Raw genomic sequence first — 26166 nt, 5'->3', positions numbered from 1 at the left:
TCTGTCCTTGTTACAGCGTGCTCCCTTTGAAATCATCAGGGAAACATCGTTGCCTCTGCTGTCGAAAAAGGTTGCTTTTCTGGTGGCGATCACTTCGGCTCGCAGAGTGTCGGAGCTGGCAGCGTTGTGTTGCCGCTCCCCTTACTTGATAATTCACAAGGATAAGGTGGTTTTACGACCACCCCCATCCTTCCTTCCCGAGGTGATCTCTGAGTTCCACCTTAATGAGGACATTGTCCTGCTTTCGCTTTGTACGAAGCCTATGCATCCTAAGGTGATTACATTGCATTCTTTGGATGTTGTAAGGGCGATCAGGGTTTACCTGTCTTCTACGGAATCCTTTCGGAAGACGGATTCCCTATTTGTCCTTCCTGAGAGATCTCGGAAGGGCATGGCTGCGTCTGCAGCAACTATTGCCGAATGGATCAGACAGACCATTGAGCAGGCGTATGCCTTGGAGGAACGGGTTCCGCCCTTCCCTGTTACAGCGCACTCTACCAGGTTTTTGAGTGCGTCCTGGGCCTATTGGTATCGGGCCTCGATGGCCCAGGTGTGCAAGGCTGCGACTTGGTCGTCGGTGCACACTTTTTCAAAACTCTACAAAGTAGATGTTCTAGCATCAGCTGATGCTTCTTTTGGCCGCACAGTTCTCAGTGCGGCAGTGCCATGATGGACCCTTGAATTTTTTTCTGGGTCCCTGGCTGTTGGCATTTGCTTTCCTGGGCTGTTGCTCCTGTTGAGCAGTGTTTTTTTCTGTTGCCCAGTTGGTTCTCTTACAGTGCATGTAAGATTCCTTTCTCTGATGTGGGTACTGCGTTGCCTTTTCTACGGTTGCGTCTCCCACCCCTCATGTCTATACTGCTTTGGGACATCCCAACAGTGATGACTTAGAGGTGGCGGCGACTGTCGGAGGACGTAAGAGAAAACGGAATTTTTGTAAAATCTTACCTGTAAAATTCCTTTCTCTGAGTCCTCCGACAGTCGCCGCCCCCGCCCCTCTTTTGGGGTTCTTATTACCTACTGCTATGCTACCAAACTGAGTTGGGAGTGGTGATGCAGGGGGGGTATTGACCAGATGGGACAGCCCCCATGGGTGTGTGTATATGCTAATTATGCTAATGCCTTTTTGTCTTTGGACTAAGTCTATATGCCTAGCTATTCCTGCGGATAGGAAGTCCAATACCCAACAGTGATGACTTAGAGGTGGCGGCGACTGTCGGAGGACTCAGAGAAAGGAATTTTACAGGTAAGATTTTACAAAAATTCAGTTTTTTCACATTCTGCTATATAACATTCCCAAAAAAAATGTAAAAATCATTTTTTTAACATTTTAGGCCAATTTGTTGTCTGCTACATAAAAAAAAATTGCAATAGGCGTATTTTGATTGGTTTGCGCAAAAGTTATTGTGTCTACTAACTACGGGAAAGATTTATGTCATTTTTATTGTTTTGTTTACTAGTAATGGCGGCGATCTGCGATTTTTAGCGGGACTGCGACATTGCGGCGGACAGATCAGACCTCTAACTGACATTTTTGACAGTTTTGGGGGGACCAGTGACATTACTACAGTAATCAGTGCTAAAAATATGCACTGTTAGTGTAATAATGACACTGGCAGGGAAGGGGTTAACACAGTGGGTGATCAAGGGGTTAAATGTGTACCTAGGGGTGTTTCTAACTGTATGGGGTGGGGCTTATGGAATGACCATAGAGACCTGTGATCCTTTAAGACTCTGTGATCATTCCAGAGAGAAGAACGGTTAGCTGTGTTTACACAGCTGACCGTTCTTCTCTCTCAACGAGGAGCGATTGCCGTTGTCAGGCTGCAATCGGAGTCGCCTGTCCCGTGCATCGAAATCCCCGCTTCTTAGTGCGGGCGGGAGGAGGGGCTGCCTGCCGCAGTATAACTGCGGTGGGCAGTCGTTAAGTAGTAAATTGAGCATTTGCTTTGTATTTCTAAAATTAAATGGCGAAACCTTAAAAACTCTGCTAAATACACTGTACTCTGCAGATGACAACTCTGAAGTGTTAAAAAGGGCAAGTTCAACTTTTCCTTTAGAGGAAATGGCCCAACCCTTCTCCCTAGCTTCATAAATACAGGAAAATGCATTAAACTCCCTTCCAAGTCCTTACTTATCTCCTTAAACAGGTTGCCAAATAAAAATTTAGCGCCTGTTACCTGCGGCTGCACACTGACATCCCAGAGTCTTGAATGGATGAACGCATAGTGCAGGAGCAACATTCCATTCAAGTCTATAGGACTTTCGTGTGCAGGCAACCTGGTGGCAAATTTTTACTGGCTGGGCTGCAGACAGTGGGGGATGATCAGATGTGGGAGGATGTAGGGAGCTGTGGGCATGGAATGGGGGAGCTTAGCACTTATCAACCCAGCTCATGTCATCCTATTCAGCTTTACATGCTTTCATGTATGGGTAAGACAGGATTTGACAAATTTGCTTTGAATTTGGTAGCTAGCTAAAAAAATGAGGAGACATTTTTTTCTTTAGCTAACAAACCATACAAGTAGAACATGTAACGTTTCCGAAGGTGAACTTCTTCTTTATCCCTTTCACATCCAGAGCTGTTTTTTTGCGTTTTTTTCTTGTACATGTTTAACTTCTTGCCGCCCCCGCTATAGCTGAAAGACGGCTACAGCGCGGGCTCTAATTTCCGGTAGGCCGTCTTTAAACGGCCTCCCAGTAACAGGCTCCCTGCGCGCTCCCGCGAGCGCGCATCGGGGAAAATCTGTGTCGACCGTGTCCCTTGGACACAGCCAATCACAGATCGTGGTAAATGGCCAATCACAGCGGCCATTTACCACGTGATCGGACCATGCAATGAGAGATGATTTCATATGTAAACATATGAGATCATCTCTCATCGCCAGCTCTCCTTCCTCACACAGAGACTGCGTGTGAGGAAGAGGTGAGCTGCTCAGCGACACAGAGAAATGTAATCAGGGCACTGATCACCAGTGCCCTGATTACACAAAAGGAAATAAATGCCATAACTGCCCACCATCAGTGCCCACAGTGCCCCCCATCAGTGCCCACAATCAGTGCCCATAGTGCTGCCAGTCAGTGCCCATCAGTGCCTGCTCATCTAGGCACTGATGGGCACTGACTAGCAGCACTATGGGCACTGAGTGTGGGCACTGATGGTGCTGCCCATCAGTGCCGCCCATCAGTGCTCATCAGTGCCACCCGTCCGTGTCCATCAGTGCCACCCATCAGTGTCCAGCAGTGCCACCTCTCAGTGCCCAGCAGTGCCACCTCTCAGTGCTCATCAGTGCCGCCTATCAGTGCTCATCAGTGCCGCCTATCAGTGCTCATTAGTGCGGCATATTAGTACCTCCTCATCAGTGCCACCTCATCAGTGCCCATAAGTGCCACCTCATCAGTGCCCATAAGTGCCACCCCATCAGTGGCCATCAGTGCAGCCTATGAGTGCCCATCAGTGCCGCCTCCTCAGCGCACATCAGTGAAGGAGAAAAATGTATTTATTTTTTAAAATTTACTCGCAGAAAATAAGAAAAACTTTTTTTTTTCAAAATTTTCTGTCTTTTTTTTTGTAAGAAATAAAAAACTTAGAGATGATTAAATACCACCAAAAGAAAGCTCTATTTGTGTGAAAAAATGATAAAAATTTCATATGGGTGCAGTGTAGCATGACCGCGCAATTGTCATTCAAAGCGTGAGAGTGCTGAAAGCTGAAAATTGGCCTGGGCAGGAAGGGGGTGAAAGTGCCCGGTAGGCAAGTGGTTAAAAACTCATTTTAGGCCTGAAGATTACATAAAACCCCCAACACATTATATATTTTCTAAAAGCAGACACCCTAGAGAATAAAATAGTGGTAGTTCCAATGTTTTTATGTCATACAATTTTACCGCAAAGGTCTAGGAAATACAACATTTCAGTAAATAACACATCAAAGTTAATTTTAGGTGGGCACAAAAACACAATAAATTACCCAATTTTTTTGTTAAAATCTCAGAGTAAATAGATACCCAACATTTCAAACCTGAAATTTCCATGCGCCCATGAAATAACGTCAAACTTCAGTACCCTATGTTTTCTATAGGCGACGCTTTAGAAAACCACCTATAGGTCATCAGTTTAGCATTACCAAGGCGGCATGGTGCTAGAATGATTGCTCTCATTCTGGTGTGTGCGGCGATATGGAACGTGTATTGCAATCAATATTTTCAGGCTTAGTGAGACATCCAGGGTCTGAAAGAAAGACCCTGGATGTCTCCCCTGTGCTCTACTGTATGTAATGCAATGCACATCACACTGCATTACATTCTTTCCTGGCCTTGATGGCCGGGAAAACTGTCAATGGGGACCCCGAAAGTGATGTCATACACATCACTTCCGGGTCAGCAACAAGAAGAGGGGAGCAGGTGTGTGTCTGCTCTCCTCCCTCCCCTCTTCCCGGTGGCACCTACATTCCGATCCTGGGCCTGCAGATGGGCAATAGGAGCCTGAGATACGTAGTGGGGGGGGGGGGGAGCGAGGGGTGTGTGGAAGCATTAGGGCGGCTATGACAACCTTGCGCCTTTTCAAGCCCTGGCGTAAGATTCAACATTCCCTTTAGTACCTGACCTCTGTACTGTAGTGTTATGGCCCTGGGAGAGGGAAAGCAGCATTGGAAATCAAGCAACATATTGGAGCATGCTGACAGCAGTAGAGAGCAGGGGGATTACTTCAGCAGCATGCTACTGTTCCTTTAATGTCTAATCATGGGCTAGGGGCAGCCTGTGACCTAGATTTACATCTTAAAGCGTTTGTTACCTCAACACTTCATTTTCATGCTATGTGCCTGCTGTACCATGTACTTGTATGGGAGAGTATCCTGTTCCCTTTGTATTGCTTCCTTTGTGTAAAATCTCTGCTAGTCCCCTTGCTTTTCTATTAAAAACTGACCAAACCAAGCAGGACAGCACACTGTGGTCAGTTCTCCAGCTTATGCTGAGAACTCGGTGTACTCTCCTCCAATGATCAGAATTGTCCTGATGCCCCCACTGCACAGCCATTCACTGGGAAGCTCAGTGTGCTGCTACTTCTCTTCCCCCAGCTCTTACGCAGCTGAAAACAGACAGAATGTGATCACTTATGAAAAAGAGAAAAAAAAAGGTATTTAGAATGTATGTGGGTTTTTTTTTTTTTTTTATATCTATACAAAAATGTTTTTCTTTTCATTTCTATTGTAAACTGAATGGGTTGTTTTACAAGGCGATCGTTTGCAATCACTTTAATTGCAGTAGAAAAGAAGCAGGTCACTAAGCCTGGCTGTGCTGTCTTCCATGGCTGTACAGAAATACAAATCCTTTGGATGGAAAAAGCAGCTCCTATGTGTGCATTTCAAATGTGTATTTAGTTGTTATTCTGGCATTCGGTTCAATTCATGGAGCTGTGGACACGTTACTGTATTTTTTTTTTTATAGTAATCCCATCTGCATAATGTTCCAGTAGTGCTTAAACATGCTTTTTGAATTTGCCTTAATCATCTGGCAATATCCTGCTAAGCAGTGTAATGTTACAGAAACAAACATATGTTTCTTACTGTGGAGAGTACGGAGGTTTACCGCAGCACTGACGTGAGCCACATAATGCTCTGGTGTGTGTGTTTTTTTTTTGTTTTTTTTTTCCATTTTGCTGACAAGACGCTATAAATAATTTATTTTAGGAAGCTCAACATTCATAAGGATGAGTGAGCAGATATGTGCAGGTTTTGATAAGAGAAAAAAGCAGAGTAAATAATGTATGGTATTTTGTTACAATAAATTCTGTGTTTCTGCTTCTAGGCTCTAAAGGAAAGCTTTATAAAAGCCATAGGGGTCGGACTAGGCTTTAGTCTTCAGCGTGTCGAATTTGAAGTGTCACCCATAACTATGGAGGTCGGAAAGGTTTACACTGAGACCAGAATGTGGCTGGACGAGGAGCCCGAAAACTGGTCTTTTGAGGTAAGAATGTGAAAAGGTAACTGTAAAGCGCCATCATCTCTTCTTAGGGTCCCCTTCTTGCATGTTACCATGGCTGTTTAATGAGATTAGGTCACTGGGGGAGTTAGGGCATCAGGTCAGACCGCTTCCCTGTACTACTCTGCTATGCCTGGCCGCTTCTCTGACATACTCTCCTGTATCTAACCGGCTTTCCTCCACATCAGCCGGTAACAATTTACCATGGAGGGACCACTGTACTGTTTTATATGCAATTAGAAGTGCACCGAATGGAAATTTTGGTGACAAAACCTAAAATGTTGGATGCACTTGGCTGAAAACCAAAACTGAAAATTTGTTTTTAATATATATATATATATATATATATATATATATTTATATTTTTATAATTGTATTTTATTTGAGTTTTTAAATAATGTGAATTTATTTGAAATAAAGGGGAGGTATGCGGCTCTGCCTAATACTACAATATAATATCAAACTAGTGAGCTCACATAGTAAGACCCGGTTCACATTAGCGCGACTTTTAAGGTGACTTGTCAGCCTGACAAGTCGTGCTCCCTCGCGGTCCATTGACCGCTACAGGACCCATTCTAATAGGAGCGACACAAGTCGCTCCGACTTAGAAAAAGGGTCCTATACTATTTCGGGGCGACCTCGGAGCGACTTGCATAGACTTCCATTATGTGAAGTCCCTGCAAGTCGCTCCGAAGTCGTGGTGCAATGCAATGCACAAGTCGCCCCCGAAGTAGTAAGGAGTCGTGTCGCCTCAGTGTGAACCGGCTCTAAAGGACCTCCTGATGACGTCAAACTGACGAAACGCGTAGAGCATTGTCACGTAATTTCCTCATCTTTGGAACGCACTTCCGATCCTTGGAACGCATTGCGTTCCGGAAGCGCTCCATCTACCCTGAAAGCTGTAGTTACCGGCTTGTTTCACTGCCTGTGTTTAGCTACGTATTGTGAGAACCATTTTTATAATAAATATACTGGATTCAAAACATTACTTTACTATGTGAGCTCTTTCTTTTCCTACATATTCGGGGTATATGTATTTATATGCATCATCCGCCAGCATTGTGGTCCATTACTGGATATCCATACGAGTAACATCGCTTAAACCAGAAAACGCCTATTACCCCTGTTGGGGTTCCCATATTTGGTGAGTGTGGTTCTGGGAGTGAGGGGAACACGAGTGTGTTCTTTTCCTTGATCACCAGTCAACTTTGAAGGACATCAAGATTTTCTATAGGACTTCTATCCATCCATGTTTATGCATATGGACTGCTTTTGACTTAAGTTTCACTTAATCACCTTTCACGCGTCACTTTTATTAATATTTTTTGCTGCTATATATATGCTTTAATATTGGAGATTTGCACCAGTCATTAATTTATTGTAGCATTGCACTGTGGCACTTTATATATCCCCTCATTTATATATGCACATTTGTCACATTTTTTAACACTATGTGTTTTTTACCATAATCAACTTTGTTACTGCTATTTTTAATTTATTCAAGTTACCAATCTAGTGTGATACTGCACTATGGCACTTTACTTGCACATTTGTCACTTTAGCACATTATTAGGTGCATTGTTGATTGGTTTGATTTACTTTATATTGATTTGATGTATGTACACTCACTAGTTTGACATTATATTGTAGTATTAGGCAGCGCCGCATACCTCCCCTTTATTTCAATTATTTACGTATATCCCCTAGAGGGACTATATATGAGGTAGGCTGCAGCCAGATAGGCATATCTTTAACACGGATTCTTTATTACAATGTGAATTTATTGTCGGCCATAATCAGCACCTATAGCGCAAAAAAAACTCAAGAAAAAATGCATCGCTTTAAATTATTTGAATGTCTTCACAAAGGTGTGTTGCACTGCCATTGTGGTGTTAAAAATCTTGCTTGCTGTATTTTTGGTCAAAAAAAAAAACACACCAAAACGTACCTCCCTGTTGAAATGCATTATAAACACAGCAATTATGCATTAATAACGCACCTGTTACTTTTTTTGATGCGTTTTTTTGAGTCACATAACCAATGCAAAAAACACCATAAGCACAGTAAAATCACATACGTTTTTGGTGCCATTATCGGCACCTTTTTCCTTATCAGCAAAATGAGCAAAGCACAATTTTCAGCCGATATGTTTCGGCCGCTAAGATTTCTGTGCATTTCTACATGCAATACTTCATTTTATCACAGTGACTATATCGGTGTGTGTTTTATCATTTATTTTAATAAATCTACACCTAAAGTGATACTAAAGCTTTTTTTTTTTTTTATGCCTAAAAATAACAAACGTTATACTTACCTCCTGTGCAGTGGTTTTTCACAGGGCAGCCTCGATCCTCCTTTTCTTGGGTACCTCTTTGGCGCTCGTTGCCCCTTCCTCCTGACGAGTGCTCTCACAGCAAGCAGCTTGCTATGGGGGCACCTGAGCCGAGCTGTAGCTCCCTGTGTCCATTTAGTTTCCGACGGCCGAGGGACTCCTAGACATCGCTGGATAGAGAAAGACCTCAGATAAAGAATGCATTAACATAAAAAATCTTCTGATAACTCCTTTAAGTGCTTTAAACATGCAATATATACTTGCTATGGGGGCACCCAAGCCAAGCTGCAGCTCCCTGTGTCCATTCAGACAGCGGTTAGGCCCCGCTCCTTCTCTCTCCTTATTGGTTCACTGATTTTGACAGCAGCTGGAACCAATGGCGCTCCGTAGCTGTCTCAGCCAATGAGGTGGGAGAGTCCCGGGCAGCTGGGTCTCTCCTGTAACATCGCTGGATAGAGATGGGCTCAGGTAAGTATTAGGTGGGCTGCTGCACACAAAAGGTTTTTATCTTAATGCATTGAGATAAAACATTGTCTGCCTTCACTTTAAAAGGTTGAGAGACACTTTTGCTTTCCTAATATTTTTATACTGTCAAGATAAGTGGAAAACGAGAATACAAAAACCAAAAAGAAGGAGACCGTTCCAGTTGACTGTTTACAGGTGTCACTGGAGCGGAGTTTTCTTAAGGCTCCGTTTCCACTGCCGCGGCTACGAAGTCGTGCTACTTCTAGCACGACTTCGTAGCGAAAGTAAACTGCCGCTTTCAGTGCGACTTGTCCCTCATTATAGAGGGAAGTCGCACTGAAGCCGGCACAAAAGTAGTGCACGAACTTCTTTTAAAGTCGCCGCAACTGAAGTCGCCGCAGTGGAAACGGGCCGAATTGAAATCAATGGCTTTTGACTTGCTGTGCGACTTGACGTGTCAAGTCGCACAGCAAGTCGCACTAGTGGAAACCGGCACTAAGGGTCAATTCCCATCAGGGCTGCACTGCACTGAGCAACTTTGCCCAACGCAGTCTCAAAACATAGAAATGGCAAAAAGCCTTGTGCACCACTATGTCTGTTCAGGCCCCCCTGCTTTGGTGGCATGCAGTACTTTTTTTTCAGGGCAGTGTGTTGCAACACCGTCCACTGCGTCGCACCACACTGTGGCCAAAAAACGCAATAAAATGTCATTTTGTGACATTTCAATAAAGTTCATACAAAAAATAAACCATGACATGTGCTGTTTTTAGTGCATCTGCATTGCTGCCTTTTAGTGCGCTCCAGTGGCAGTGCGGCAGTACACTCTGCTACTGTGAATGGGCTCCTTTAGTAACATGCAGAGTCACAGACATAATAAATTGTGGTGACTGCATTTGTTTTCACTTTTCAGGTTCCGAACATTTTCAGCAAGTACAAAAATCACTCTTTGGTCTTGACAGAGATTCAGTGTCCCTATTCGTTTCCTGTGAGATGAAAAGAAGCACAAAGAACCTTACCTCTAATGTGTAAACTACTGGTTCCATCAGTCTACCATTTAATGGAGATGAACAAAGGGGAGACCTGTTTAACGGTTCCGGACCGCCTGGAACAGTGCATATTTTTAGCACTGATTACTGTAGTAATGTCACTGGTCCTCCCAAAAGTGTCAAAAATGTCAGTTAAGGGTCCGATCTGTCCGCCGCAATGTCACAGTCCTGCTAAAAATCGCAGATCGCCGCCGTTGGTAGTAAAAAAAAAAAAAAAACAATAAAAATGACATAAATCTTTCCTGTAGTTAGTAGACGCGATAACTTTTGCACAAACCAATCAAAATACGCTTATTGTGATTTTTTTTTTTTACCAAAAATATGTAGCTGAAAACAAATTGGCCTAAAATGTTAAAGAATTTTGATTTTTACATTTTTTTTGTGAATGTTATATAGCAGAAACTGAAAAATATATATATATTTTTTTCCAGAATTGTTTTTTTTTTTTTTTTTTTGTTTATAGCACAAAAAATAAAATTTGCAGAGTTGATGAAATACCACCAAAAGAAAGCACTATTTGTGGGAAAAAAAGGACATCAATTTTATTTGGGTACAGCGTCGCGTGACCGCGCAATTGTCCGTTAAAGTAACACAATGCCGAATCGCAAAATATGGCCTGGTTATTAAGGGGGAAAATCTTCCGGTCCAGAAGTGGTTAAAGGCCAACCAGTGTGACAAGCTTGGCTGCCCCAAGATTCAGCGGATAAAAAAATGTAGACATGAAGGGACAGGAGATGTGTCATTTGCAGGATCACCAGATGAAAATAAAGCAGAAAAGTCTGAAAAAAAAAAATGAGTGCGGTCACCACACATCAGAACCAAGCCGTAGGTTCGGTAGCATGTTTAGTTCTCACATCCATTCAATTGATCTTCAAAATGATTACTCTAGGCCAGGGGTGTCAAACTCAATGTAATCGCGGGCAGCAGCAGCATTTATGGTTGTCCTCAAAGGACCGGTTGTATCTTTAAGACTATATAATTTTGTCCAGTGCTTTTCTTTAGGTGGAACTTAACCTGCCCCCTCTACGCCAAAATGCATCGAACAGTGGGTGTGGCCAACTTGCACCAACAGTGGGAGCTTCTTAAAGGGGCAGTAAATACCAGGAATGTGTTATGTATGGAGTTCATGGATGCACTGTGCACAAAATGCAGTTTCAGGGGTGCCCTTTGCACACAGTGCAGAGTTTGGAGGTACGCTGAATGTAGAGTTTAGAGATGTGCTGTGTGCAGAGTGCAGGATTTAGGGGTGTGCTATGCACAGTATGCAAGGTTGAGCTCACTTTTACATGATTTCCACCCCTGCTCGGCTCTGACATCTGCACCACTCTCCCCATCCCCCACCTGTGCACATACTTCCATCCATAGCCCTGATTCCCTCCCAAAAGCTTCCTCTCCTCTTTTCTTACCTGCCCAGCTCTAGTACCTCCCAGCAGTGTAGGCGGCTCTGCCTCTCTCACTTGCAAGGGAGATCATTGGTTGGCATCTGTGCATCAAGACACAGATGGGGATCACAGTGCAGCCTACCACGTGATGCCCCATTTCACACTGAATCTTCATCTCCCTGGTCCCCACCGTGTGCATGGCAGACTGTCGTTGTAAACAGAAGGCTTCTGTGTTCACAAGCAGACTTGTATAAAGTACTGGAAATTTCTACTTGAGTAAAAGTACAAGTGCTCGATCAAAAAATTACTTGAGTAGAAGTGGAAGTGCTCGCAGAAAAAGTTACTTAAGTAGAAGTACTAAAGTATTCAACATTTTTTTTACTTAAGTATTGCAAGTAGTTTTTTCAAAAAATTTGCTACTTAAGTACTAAAAGTAAAAAGTACCAGTAGTTTTGAAAAAAAAATTCTACTCAAGTACTGAAAGTAGAAGTACAAGTACTGTGTTATGTAGTTATTAAAGAAAAAAGTCAAAAGTTTGAACATCATATTGTTTTTATTATTTCAAATGATTTATTCAAATGATTAACCTGTGTTTGTTAGTAGTTTCTTGATGCACTTTAAGCGCTGTAGCACCATTTATTTGTTTGTTTCATATTTTCTTTTTATTGGAAAGATTTGGTATAGCAGCTTTTATTATACACAGCCTTTATTTTCGTATGTGCTGATTTACAAATGACATTATACACATTTTTTTGAGCTTTATGCAACCTGCCATCTACTGTTCTGGCAGTGGTAATTTTTTTAAAAGTAACGAGTAACTATGCAGCACAAAAAAAAAAATACTTGAGTAGAAGTATCGAAATCATCGAAAAAATGTAGTGAAGTAAAAGTAGAAGTAGGAGAAAAAAATTCTACTCTAGGAAAGTACAGATACCGCATTTCGGTATTTAAGTACAGTACTTAAGTAGTTCTACTTCGTTACTATACATCTCTGTTCACAAGTAACAGCGGGAAGCGGAGGGCGAGAGCCAGAGGTGGCGAAACAGAGTTCTGCCACATTCACACTGAAACAAAAAAGCCCTGGGAGCGAGGATCACATGAAATTGTTTGGCGGGCCAGATTCGGCCCACACACCTTGTGTTTGACACATGTGCTTGTAGGCAAAGTGACCGTGCCCTGTTTGCACTGGGGGCACAGAACCTGGATAATCCACAAGGCAACCTAGACAGGACTCAAGGGCCATCCATATGATTGTCCTCAAAGTCAACCTACAACCTTCATCCTCCTGCAGTAAACTAGTCAGATAGTGAACTGGTCAAAGCTGTGCACCTGCACCTGCGTCACTTCACAAGGGAGGATGTACTCATAGGCAGTTTGTGTTTGATGTGGGGCATTCCAGTACAGACAATGCAATCGGGATGGCTTCTCTGTTCAGAGACAGTTGAAGGAATGGCGGTTCCAAGGCTGCTTCCCCATTCTGCCATAATCCATCGCTGCTGACATTGTGAGGGAAAGAGGGAGGTGCATAAACAAAAGTTTGCATTCTCTCCACTTTTTGGACGGGACATAGGACTGTTTGAGACAACAAATATAAAACTACATTCATATAGATTTCTTAAGGGCTGGGAACCTTCTATATGGCCATGTTAGATTGTATTTGCTATGAAGCGATTGTCTCCCAGTGGATCTAAGCATTATTCTCTGTTTTATTTATGTACTGCTTTCACCATCTTTTCAAGTGAATCATTTTGTCTGTAAATAATTTATATAGGAATTCCTGCATGGCAGCTGTGCATATCGATCGACAATCTTTAATCTTTTTTGGTTTTTGAAGTATATATTTTCCTGCTTCAGAATAAACTATGTGTCATGTATGTAAACACGCTTATCTGACTGCCAGAAGTGCAGGATTATGTCAAAGCACACAATTACCTTTCCTTAGGCAATATTAGCTAAGTGATGGATGCAGAAAGCAAGAAAATATGTCATCCATATATAACTTTTTAGAATAAATATTCCCTGCAAGACCAGATACCTCAAAACACATCTATTCGCTCATTTTTTTCTTCTTCTCTGAAATTAGTATTACTTTATCGAGGACCTGACTCATGGACTGAGACCTTCCAAATGTCACCCCTGTCCACTAAGAGTGCTGTGCAGTCATGAAGGTCACTCTCATTGGACAGAAGGTGGTGGTTAGAAGTCCTTAGAGCCCTTTTCCCACCGATGCGCTTTTGCTGTGCTGGAACGTACCTTTCCAGGAGAAAAGTGCATTCAAATTATTTGCCTTTAGATTCAATGAGACTTTGCTGTGCTGCGTTTGCTGTGCTGCGTTTGCAGTGCGGTTTGAAAAGTCCTGCATGTTGCATCTTTAATGCGCTTTTAAAAACCACACCAAAGATGCACCTTCCATTAAAGTTAATGGGAAATGCACCGAAATGCAACCAGGGTCTGTTTTAGATGCATTTTTGGGGTCATGTGGCAGAAATATACTGGTTGTTAAGAAGGGGGCACCTGCCTGTGTCCTTAACAACCAGTGAATAGCTGCTTATTAGGGACCTAGCACCTGCCAGCTTCCTTAAAGTGGTTGTAAAGGCTCTCCCCACAGCCTAATACTCACCTGAGCCCCCTCTCGATCCAACAATGTGCATGAGAGCCTTGGCTGTCCTGGGATGCCCTCTCTTCATTGACTGAGAAAGCAGCGGGAGCCATTGGCTTCCACTGCTGTCAATCACAGCCAGTGAGCCAAGGAGGAGAGAGCGGAGGCAGGGGGTTAGCCGCGGCTCTATATGGACACATAGAGCAGAGTATAGACGTGAGCATGCACCAGTGCCCCCATAGCAATTGGCTTACTATTGGGGGCACTGGTCAAGGAGGAGGAGCCAGGAGTGCTGGCGGGGGCCCTGAGAAGAGGAAGATCGGGACATTAACATTCTACGAGGAGGTGAGCTGTGAGCTAGATAGGGGCAGACCAGTGGATGTGGTGTACCTGGATTTCACTAAGGCGTTTGATACAGTTCCCCACAAGCGCTTAATTTATAAAATAAGGTCTGCAGGCATCGACCACAAGGTTTGCTCTTTGATACCGAACTGGCTAAAAGGGCGTGTCCAAAGGGTGGTAATAAACAGCACATACTCAGACTGGTCTGAGGTAGTAAGTGGGGTCCCCCAATGCTCAGTCCTGGGACCAACCTTGTTCAATTTATTCATAAACAGCATTGACGACGGGATCAGTAGTGCTATATCAGTTTTTGCAGATGACACAAAATTGGGCAGGGCAATAACTGCACAGCATGAAGCAGATATCCTACAGAATGACCTGGACAAAATAATAGAGTGGGCAAATGAGGTTTAATGTGGAGAAGTGTAAGGTTTTGCACTTGGGGACTAAAAACAAAAAAGCACAATACACTTTAGGGGGGGAACCTTTGGGGGAATCAAAAATGGAGAAGGATCTGGGAGTCTTGGTAGAGGATAGACTAAGCAATAGCATGCAATGTCAAGCGGAAGCTGCCAAAGCCGGCAGAATATTAGCATGCATAAAGAAAGGTATGTATTCCAGAGATAAGTCTATAATCCTTCCACTTTATAAAACTCTGGTCCGACCGCATCTGGAGTATTCTGTCCAGTTCTGGTCGCCAGTCCTCAAGAGGGATGTGTTGGAGCTGGAGAGCGTCCAGAGAAGGGCAACTAAACTGATTAGGGGGTTGGAGGACCTTAATTATGAAGAGCCTCTGCAATCGCTTGATTTATTCTCCCTGAAGAAGACGCCTGAGAGGGGACATGATAGCAATTTATAAATACCTCAATGGTGATCTTGGCATAGAAAAAAAGCTATTCAATGGAAAGGATTACATGAGGACTCGAGGGCATACAATGCGATTAGAGGAGAAGCGTTTTAACCTCAGGCAACATGGGGGGCTCTTTACAGTAAGGTCTACAAGACTGTGGAATTCTCTACCACAAGAGGTGGTTTCTGCGGGTAGTATGGTGGCTTTCAAAAGACTCTTAGACGTACGTCTCAAGGATCAGAACGTTTAGGGGTATGAGAGATGATTACGGCCACACACACCTACACAGGTTGAACTGGATGGACTATTGTCTTTATTCAACCTCAACAACTATGTAACTATGTAATTTCTGTACAAAACCACTGCACAGAGCAGGTAAGTATAACATGTCTGTTGTTTTTTTTTTTTTTAAAGGCAAACATTTAATAACAATCGGTAGGTGTGTAAACAATGCCCCTCCCCTCAGTGCCCCCCCAATGTGGGTCACCAGGAGCACAAGAGTTCAATCTTCCATCCTTTGTAGATGGCGGTTTGGCCTTCCCCTGCCTCCTCCCCTCAGATTCTGGGGACTGATGCTCCCTTAACAACTACCTGCCTGTGTTCTTAACAACCAATGAATATTGGAACATTAGTTCCATCAGGCATCTGCGTTGTATCGCAAGACATTTAAAACACGCTATGCGTTTTTTAAAAATGAATAGTGCGTTTTAGAAGTGCCGCAGTGTGAAAACAGACAAACCGTCCTCACTTATCAAAGTGAAACTAATGGGAATGTATTCTAGCTGTCAGAAGTAATGGGCATTGTGTGGTTTGTGCACTCAGACAGGACCTTTACATAAACAGTGGCTAACAGGTTCACTTTAAGAAGTGCCAGCTTTATTTTGCCATAATGGAAGTTGCATCAAAATGCAAATACCTTGCTGTAGATTGCATGATAAGTTGGACTCTAGTGTTCAGGGAACAGTAATTAATTGTGATTGAATTTTATAGGAAATGCTTCTGGATGACAAGCATCATGTTGCCGTTGCCTTGGGGGACACAAATACAAACAGAGAACAGACTTCAAAGGTAAGCTAACATCTGTAAACGTGTGCTGCAAGGAAATGCTTGTCGCCTTCTACCAGGGTGTTTAATATAGCAGTCAAGTGCCTTTTACGGGGTGCAAAGTGAGATAACCTAGAACACCGATCGAATCATGTTTTCATCTTACTCTGGTCTGGACAAGGCCATGATTGCTGATTGGTTGCTCTAACTTACTGCTAAAATAAACATAAAAAGTGCTGAAACTGTCCGCAAACCCTAACTTTTTTTTTTTTTAAGTTTGTTTTAGATAGAGTAAGGAAGGTTCATAACCACTGTCAACTGCTGTCTCTGTTCCTGCTGGGTATTTTCACTCGCTCTCTTTGTTCTAGTAGCTATTGTCACTGAGACAGAGACTTAAAAGAGAAGTTGGAGGAGGGTTTTTTTTTATTTTTTTTTTAGAAATCATACTTACCTAGGCGGATGCAGTATCGGTCTACCAGCTCTAAGACTGAGAATTGAGCGATCAAAGACCACCGATCACTCACTGTATCAAATGTTGGAAACAACAACATTTATAATGAAGGTATACTGGACAGCCACTGAAATATCTAGTGAATATTTAAAATGAACAGACACCAAGACTAGTTTTGATAAAAAGCATAAAACAAAACTTTATTGGACATCAAAATACATAAAGCTTACTTAAGCCCTGTACACACGCACAGATGGTTGGCCAACCGATCGGCCGTCTTTTGTCCAGTGTTGTTTGTTGGTTGAAATGTGCTCTAGACTTGCACTGGACTTTTGTTGGCCAACAAAAACCAACTTCAGAAGTGATGTCATGTGATGGTTGACTTTCAGTGTGTTTTTTCTTCTCTGAGCATGCTCAGTCTTGCTCATCTGAATTTAGTCTGCCAAAATCTGTACTGACTGAGGAACAATCGGCCGTTCTTTGTTGGCCAACAAAAATTTTATAGCATGCACACCAGATTTTGTTCGGCCGAAAAGTCGCAGTCGGAAGCATCATACTAACAAGCCGATAATCGACCGATCGGGCGGCGGCCGAAAATTCACGGCCAACAATCGGTACGTGTGTACGGGGCATTACACATAAAAGTTACCATAAACAAATACACCAAATAACAAGACTTCAACACACTCCTATTTCCAATATCCCAAAGAAAGGTCAAATATTACTTAACTCTGGCAACAGCTTGCACTCGATAACTGGAAAAAGGACCATGAGGTCTTGGCTGCATGTTTCTACAACTCCAAACAGCCAACTTCTCCAAAACTAACTACTTCCCCCAATGCTAATGACTCCCTTTTCAAGTCCTGTATACCAGAAACCACCCACAGTATGTGGTCATTCCTTTGACCACTCACAGGTCATTTTGTGAGTGAGGTCATCAACACATGGTTGCACTTCCCCCCACAACCACATGGTGCATTAAAATATGCGGCAGACATTTTCTAAAATACACAACATCAAAAACTCACTAAACCACCTGTGGGTGATAGATATTATTACACATGTATGGGAACATTTGTCATGAATTAGTTAAAAATATCCACAACTGATACACTCACTTCTCAGAGCTCCGTGAGCCGAGTTCTAGTGTCAGTCAGCGCTCTCTGCTCTGCTCCCTCTCGTTCAATGGAGTGCTGAGCTGTGGAGTGGGCAGGAGTGGCTGGTTCAGGCTCCTCAGCGGACCGCTTAGAGGCTGAGCCAGGTGCCAGTCCAGGCTCCTGGGTGGATTCTGGCCAAATGGTTGTGATCTTTCCCTAGCCTGGACCGGCTGGGTGAACAGATCACAGGAGTGCAGAAGGAACTGCACTCCTGTGATCCACAGGAGAATTCCAGCCAAAGCTCGTGGGAAATCTAACATTTTACAGTTGTTATCAGAACAAGAGGTAAGGGGACATATTCTAATGTGGACACCTGTTCTAGTGCCAACTGTCTACGTTTTTCCCTCAGAGATTTTCTGTTGCTCCCTGGGACAGGAGGGTAACGCATATCTCTCCAACAAGACAAAGACCACAAAAAATTGATCGAATGTTTGGCTATATATATCCTTTAAATTTAAGGTAAGCTTACTTAGAGAAGATAAACCACACACTGCACTAGGAGTCCTGGACCCTCTAAACACTTTAATGGGTGCAGTGGCAAGCATACATTGGTAAGCATGGCAATGTATTAGGGGGGATGAACTTTGAGGATGAGTTGCTCCACAGTGCCTGTAGCTATAGAGTTCAGGGATGGGCTTGTTTTAAAGCCTATTTGCTGCTGTTAGAAATATGTTAATACTTGAATGTCCATTACTTAGCCATATGTTCACTTTAATAGTAAGCATTAGGGTCACTTGGCACCCTGTTTATACTGCAGAGATTTCATAAGCCCTAAAACCCTCTGAAGTCTGAGCACTGGTCCATATCCTATACTTCATTGCTGATTCTTGAGTGTATGGCGTGGAAAGGAACAGGCCAGTGCCCACACTTATTTTTATATATAAACACACTTATTTTTATATATATATATATATATATATATATATATATATATATATATATATATATACAGTGGGTACGGAAAGTATTCAGACCCCCTTAAATTTTTCACTCTTTGTTATATTGCAGCCATTTGCTAAAATCATTTAAGTTCATTCTTCTTCCTCATGAATGTACACTTAGCACCCCATACTGACAGAAAAACACAGAATTGTTGACATTGTTGCAGATTTATTAAAAAAGAAAAACTGAAATATCACATGGTCCTAAGTATTCAGACCCTTTGCTGTGACACTCATATATTTAACTCAGGTGCTTTCCATTTCTTCTGATCATCCTTGAGATGGTTCTACACCTTCATTTGAGTCCAGCTGTGTTTGATTATACTGATTGGACTTGATTAGGAAAGCCACACACCTGTCTATATAAGACCTTCCAGATCACAATGCAAGTCAGAGCAAATGAGAATCATGAGGTAAAAGGAACTGCCTGAAGAGCTCAGCGACAGAATTGTGGCAAGGCACAGATCTTGCCAAGGTTACAAAAAGATTTCTGCTGCACTTAAGGTTCCTAAGAGCACAGTGGCCTCCATAATCCTCAAATGGGAGACGTTTGGGACGACCAGAACCCTTCCTAGAGCTGGCCGTTCGGCCAAACTGAGCTATCGGGGGAGAAGAGCCTTGGTGAGAGAGGTAAAGAAGAACCCAAAGATCACTGTGGCTGAGCTCCAGAGATGCAGTCAGGAGATGGGAGAAAGTTGTAGAAAGTCAACCATCACTGCAGCCCTCCACCAGTCGGGGCTTTATGGCAGAGTGGCCCGACGGAAGCCTCTCCTCAGTGTAAGACACATGAAAGCCCGCATGGAGTTTGCTAAAAAACACCTGAAGGACTCCAAGATGGTGAGAAATAAGATTCTCTGGTCTGATGAGACCAAAATAGAACTTTCTCTGACGCTCATTGACAGACGTAGTCTTCTTGATTCACAAGAACTGGGTTATGCTGCCCTCTACAGGAGTAGGACTAGGCAGAAAGAAAAAACGTTCTGGCTCCACCCTAGGGGCAGTCCCAGAGGGTATATCCTCTTCCTGTCTGCTACAGAGAATCAGTTTTTTTCTGTCTAGTCAGGAGTAAGGACCTAAGTTCCTTGCTGGGATCTTTTTGGTCCTGGCAAGATTTTTTCTTTAGAAAAAATATTTTTTAGGTAGTTTTCTCCGGTGTTTTTTTCCTGTGAGATCTTCAAGCAAAAACGCCGGACTGGGCGACACTAGTGGTCACCCCAGCCGGCCTACGAGCGCGCGCAGACCATTGCATTGCGCTTGGTCGGCCGCGACACATTCAAGTAAGTATGCGGGGCCGGGCGACGGGCTGGATGTTGAGATCCAGTGGTCACCCCGGTTTCTGCCTACGAGCGCGTGCAGACCAGAGCTCCGCGCTGGGTCGGCCGCGACGGAGTCCCAGTGGAGGGACTGACCTTGCGAGTTAAAAGTCTCGCTTGGACGCCAGGAACCACAGAGTCGAGGCGTCCGGAGTGGTCCACAACCCCCCACCCCGGTGGAGAGGGTATTGTGAAGAGAGGGTGCCTGTCGGTTCGGTATGGTGAGTAAACGTTCCCTTTTTTCCTCGTTATGAGGCAGTATGAATTATGGGCCCCTCCATACATGGTCAGTATATATCTGACACTAAAAGTCCCCCTTGTAAATACAGTATGTGTTTGGTGGGAAGTGGACTTGGTTGAGAGCTAACACTCTACCCAGCAGACTGTAGTATTACAGCAGACATAGGAGGTATAATCCTACCTTAATTGTAGTGTACCTCCTGCAGATCGATAAACCGCCACTTAGCAGAGATGCAGGTGGATGTGCTGGGAAAAACGATTTCGGCGGTCCGCCGCCATTTTGCCGTAGACCAGGTGCATGTATGTCCTCAGGTCACGCCGGCCGCCATGTTTTTGGAGTCTATTGTCTCCTGTATGGGGGCGGCCATGTTTGATGAGCCCAGCTGTCTCGTGGAGAGCTGGGAACGCCGGAAGGCGTACACAGGGGGCGGAGCCACGTCCTTCTACCCGGGAAAACGAACACTGCTCTTTCCAGTCTGTAAAAGACAGTTGGTTGGAAACTTCTCTGCATCGGGTGGTGAGCCTTGGGGGTCCCTCTCTCTCTCTGTGGGGATCGAGAAGCAGGTACTCTGAGGGGCGCTATTGCGCTAGGGGGAGACACATAAAAAAAAAAAAAGAGGTATTTTTTTATTTAAAAAAAAAAAAAAAAGAAAGTTTTTTGTTTTTTCTGGCAGAGGTGTCCTGAATTAACATGGACCCTGCCACTCATGTATCTCCACCGGATCCCCTCGAGGTGTCTGCAGGATCCTCCAGCACCCCACTGACGGTTGAATCATTGTCAGCTATTATGGAAACTTTTGTGTCCCGGGTGGAAGTGGCTTGTCAGGGACAGGGCGCAAGAAAGCGACCCCCGCCTAACCCCTTATTATCTGAAACTTCGGATTCAGACTCTGAGCCTATTTCTGCAGTTGCAGGTACTTCATCTGGGATTGGTGTCTCGGGGACTGTCTCTTCAGACAGTGAGGAGGATGTTTCGGCATCAGCCATAGCCCGAGAGGAAGCATTGGTAAATGCACTCATTGTATCTGTTCAAGAAACCTTAAGATTACAGGGTATTCCGTCGGAAATAGCTGAAACTGAAATCCCTTTTGGGACTAAAAAACGCATGAAAATGGCGAAGGTTTTTCCATTGCCCAAATGTTTTGGCAATCCAATCAAAGAAGAATGGAGTCTGCCAAAACGCACCTCTGCTATTTCTAAACGCATTAACAGGCGTTATCCGTTGAGGAAACCCTCATTAAGAAATGGACAGAACCACCTGTGGTGGATTCACCAATTGCTAGATTGAATAAAGCCACGGTTATTCCTTTAGAAGACGCTCCATCTTTTAAAGATCCAGTGGATCGCAAGATAGAAGCTATGTCTCGCACCATGTTTTCCTTGATTGGATCAGCTTTCAGACCAATAATTGCTATTGGACTGGTTTCGCAGACTGTAACTGAATGGACCAAGTGGTTACGCCGGGACTTAGAAGAGGTCCCTCAGGCGGTATCAGATTTGTTGGAACAAATGATACAGGGGTTACAGTTTGTGTGTGATGCGGCGTTAGACGCCACTCCATTATTGGCGCGAGCATCAGTTTCAGCAGTGGTTCTCAGGCGTACACTGTGGCTAAAAGGTTGGTTAGCCGACCAAGGTTCCAAAAAAGCATTGGCTAATATCCCCTTTTTAGGAGAGCGTCTATTTGGAGCCAACTTAGATGAGATCAGTAAGGATCTCACGGGTGGAAAGAGCACCTTTTTACCGCAAAATGTTAAGGGTAAAGGAACTCGTCAAAGACGAGGGCCTTCTTTCTCTGCTCACAAAAAAGTTTTTTCCCGCGGGTGAAAAAATTAAGTCCTCCAAAGTTCCTTCAGGAGGCTTCAGGGGACGTTGGTCGGGCAAGCAAAAGCCCGCCCCCTCCAGACCTGAAGATAAATCGTCCAAAGCCTGAAGGTGCGCCCCCACCCATAATTGGGGTGGGGGGACGTCTTCGCCGGTTCCCGGATCCATGGCTTTCCAGAATCCCGGACAAGTGGGTTTGCGAAGTCATAAGGTCAGGGTACAAGATCGAGTTTCGATCTCTCCCACCGGCGCGATTCTTCCCTTCCAATATCCGACTATCCCCGGATCGTTTAGAAGATCTGCCGAGAGCAGTCACGGATTTACTACAACAAGGAGTGGTAGTCCACGTTCCTTGGACAGAACGTTTTCAAGGGTTTTATTCAAACCTATTTACAATACCCAGTAAAGAGGGCAAAGTGCGTCCAATTCTGGACTTAAGGGCACTCAATTCCTTTCTCAACATAAGGAAATTCAAGATGGAATCCATTCGCACAGTAGCAGCCTTCCTGCATCCAGGGGATGTCCTAGCGTCCATAGACATCAAGGACGCCTATCTTCACATTCCCATTTTCGCAGGACATCAGCGGTTTCTACGCTTTTCCGTAGAAGAGAACCACTATCAGTTTGTGGCGTTACCTTTCGGTTTCGCCACGGCTCCTCGGGTCTTCACGAAGGTGTTGACCCCAATGTTGGCACTACTGCGCCAAAGAGGCATATCGATTCTAGGTTACCTAGACGATCTCCTGCTTCATGCAGAGTCTCCTCAGACCCTGCTACAAAACATAGAAATTACTATAATTTCTTTAGAGGTATTCGGGTGGCTGGTGAACCAGCAAAAGTCATTTCTGGTTCCCACCCAGAGGCTCGAATATCTGGGTCTAATTCTAGACACAATCAGCAGTCCAGTTGTTACTATCCAACAGCTGGTCTTCCCTTCGGACTTGCATGAGGGTTCTGGGGTTGATGGTGGCTTCCTTCGAAGCAGTCCCATTTGCCCAGTCCCATACCCGAATTCTTCAGCAAGAGATTCTTCTCAGATGGAATCGGAATCCGGAGTCCCTGGACTATCGGATCCAATTGAGCAAACAGACCAGAGAGTCTCTGGTCTGGTGGCTTCGGTCTCCGATGCTCAGCCAGGGAAAGTCATTTCTGCCAATATATTGGACGATAGTGACCACGGATGCCAGCCTATCCGGATGGGGAGGAATTCTCGGTCAGTTATCCGTTCAGGGACTTTGGTCCCCGGAAGAATCCAGGTTAACGATAAATGTATTGGAACTGAGAGCGATCAGACTTTGTCTGATTCACTGGACCGAGCAGCTCCAGGGCAGCCCGGTTCGGATCCAGTTGGACAACGCCACGGCCGTGGCTTATGTCAATCACCAGGGGGGCACCAAAAGTGTCCGAGCGGCCAAAGAAGTGGCTTGCATTCTTCGCTGGGCGGAACGATTTGTTCCAGCTATCTCTGCGGTGTTCATTCCGGGGGTGGAAAATTGGCAGGCAGATTATCTCAGCCATCAGACTCCGGATCAGGGGGAATGGTCCCTCCATCCAGAAGTTTTCCACCAGTTGTGCCTACGTTGGGGCACCCCGGATGTGGATCTGTTGGCATCACGATTCAACAGAAAAGTACAGAGATTCGTGGCTCGCTCCCGCTATCCTCTAGCAGAGACCGCAGACGCACTGGTCACCCCGTGGGGGCAATACCAGCTAATGTATGCCTTCCCTCCTCTTGGGTTACTGCCAAGACTTCTTCGCAGGATAGAGGAGGAAGGAATTCCAGTAATCCTGGCAGCTCCGGACTGGCCTCGTCGAGCTTGATACGCCGACTTGGTCAGACTGGTGGCGGACGTCCCGTGGAGACTTCCTCTCAGGGAGGATCTACTGTCTCAGGGACCGATCTTCCATCCTGCTTTACGATCGCTGGTTTTAAACGGCCTGGTTATTGAGACCCAGGTGCTGAAGGACAAGGGATTGTCAGCTTCAGTTATTCCTACTCTAGTTAAAACAAGGAAAGCGACTTCCAGAAAGATTATCATCGTACATGGAAGTCTTATATTGTGTGGTGTGAATCCCTTGGGTTCCATCTACATCTTTATTCGGTAGCCCGAATATTGGCCTTTCTGCAACAGGGAGTTGAGCAGAAGCTGGCCTTGAGTGTTATCAAGGGTCTGGTTTTCAGCATTTGCTATCTTCTTTCAGAAGCCTTTGTCTACTCATTCCTTGGTGCGGAATTTCATCCAGGGGGTGCGACACCTGGCTCCGCCAGTGCACGCGCCGTTACCATCCTGGGATCTTAATTTGGTGCTGTCGGTTCTTCAGACACCTCCCTTTGAAAATATCAGGGAGATTCCCTTGCTTACTTTATCCCAGAAGGTGGTCTTCTTGGTGGCTATCACTTCTGCACGCAGGGTGTCAGAACTGGCTGCATTATCCTGTTGTTCCCCAGATCTGGTGGTTCATAGGGATAAGGTTGTTCTTCATCCGAATCCATCCTTCCTTCCTAAGGTGGTTTCAAAGTTTCATTGAATGAGGACAGTGTATTGTCCTTCCTATGTCCTTAGCCCAATCATCCTCGAGAATTTGCATGGCATTCCTTGGATGTAGTTCGGGCGATCAGGATATATTTGAATACTACGGATTCAATTTGTAAGACGGATTCACTGTTTGTGATCACGGATGGCCCTAAGAAGGGGTTGCCTGTTCTGCTGCGACCATCTTTAGATGGATCAGACAGACAGTGGTATAGGCTTATTTTATCTAAGGGTCGGGATCCCCCGTTCCCTGTTAAGGCGCATTCTACTCGGGCGCTTAGAGTTTCCTGGACCTTCTGCCATCAGGCGTCAGTGGTTCAGGTTTTCAAGGCGACTGTTTAGTCGTCGGTTCATACCTTTACAATATTGTATAAGGTTTATGTGATGGCATCGTCAGATGCCTCTTCTGGCCGCAAGGTTCCTGCAGGCTACTGTTTGAGGAGACTGTTGGTCTACCTCGAGGATTTGTGGGGTAGGTCTCATCTGTTTACTCGATGAGTCCTTTGATACTTCTGGTTGGCTCCGGTTGGGCCTTCTAGATTGGATTTTGATTTCTGTCAATCCCACCCCTCATTTGTGGCACTGCTTCTGGATGTCCCAGTTCTTGTGAATCAAGAAGACTACGTCTGTCAATGAGCGACAGAGAAAATCGGATTTTTGTAAGATCTTACCGTAAAATCCTTTTCTCTTAGCTCATTGACAGACGTAGTACCCGCCCCTCTATCATTGAGTTGGGTTGGGTTAAATTCTCTGTTGCTGCTTTGTGACAGAACTGATTCTCTGTAGCAGACAGGAAGAGGATATACCCTCTGGGACTGCCCCTAGGGTGGAGCCAGAACGTTTTTTCTTTCTGCCTAGTCCTACTCCTGTAGAGGGCAGCATAACCCAGTTCTTGTGAATCAAGAAGACTACGTCTGTCAATGAGCTAAGAGAAAAGGATTTTACGGTAAGATCTTACAAAAATCCGATTTTTTGGCCTTAATTCTAAGTGGTATGTGTGGAGAAAACCAGGCACTGGTCATCACCTGTCCAATACAGTCCCAACAGTGAAGCATGGTGGTGGCAGTATCATGCTGTGGGGGTGTTTTTCAGCTGCAGGGACAGGACGACTGGTTGCAATTGAGGGAAAGATGAATGCGGCCAAGTACAGGGATATCCTGGACAAAAACCTTCTCCAGAGTGCTCTGGAACTCAGACTCAGCCAAAGGTTTACCTTCCAACAAGACAATGACCCTAAGCACACAGCTAAAATAACGAAGGAGTGGCTTCACAACAACTCCGTGACTGTTCTTGAATGGCCCAGCCAGAGCCCTGACTTAAACCCAATTGAGCATCTCTGGAGAGACCTAAAAATGGCTGTCCACCAACGTTTACCATCCAACCTGACAGAACTGGAGAGGATCTGCAAGGAGGAATGGCAGAGGATCCCCAAATCCAGGTGTGAAAGACTTGTTGCATCTTTACCAAAAAGACTCCTGACTGTATTAGATCAAAAGGGGGCTTCTACTAAATACTGAGCGAAGGGTCTGAATACTTAGGACCATGTGATATTTCAGTTTTTCTTTTTTAATAAATCTGCAACAATGTCAACAATTATGTGTTTTCCTGTCAGTATGGGGTGCTATGTGTACATTCATGAGGAAGAAGAATGAACCTAAATGATTT

General features: G+C 44.5%; 1 protein-coding gene across 1 annotated transcript in view; it reads left to right on the top strand.

Moving 5' to 3' along the window:
• Positions 1–26166, top strand: part of AASDHPPT (aminoadipate-semialdehyde dehydrogenase-phosphopantetheinyl transferase) — a 107708-nt gene that overhangs the window by 77725 nt on the left and 3817 nt on the right. Inside the window, exons 4-5 of the mRNA XM_082248377.1 lie at positions 5808–5966; positions 15988–16065. Coding sequence (XP_082104503.1) covers positions 5808–5966; positions 15988–16065 — 237 coding nt within the window. The remainder of the gene's footprint in view (positions 1–5807; positions 5967–15987; positions 16066–26166) is intronic.

This window comes from Pelophylax lessonae (genome assembly GCF_965119305.1).
Source record: "Pelophylax lessonae genome assembly, chromosome: 2".
Taxonomy (NCBI): Eukaryota; Metazoa; Chordata; class Amphibia; order Anura; family Ranidae; genus Pelophylax; species Pelophylax lessonae.
This window is presented reverse-complemented; position numbering and strand designations above follow the sequence as displayed.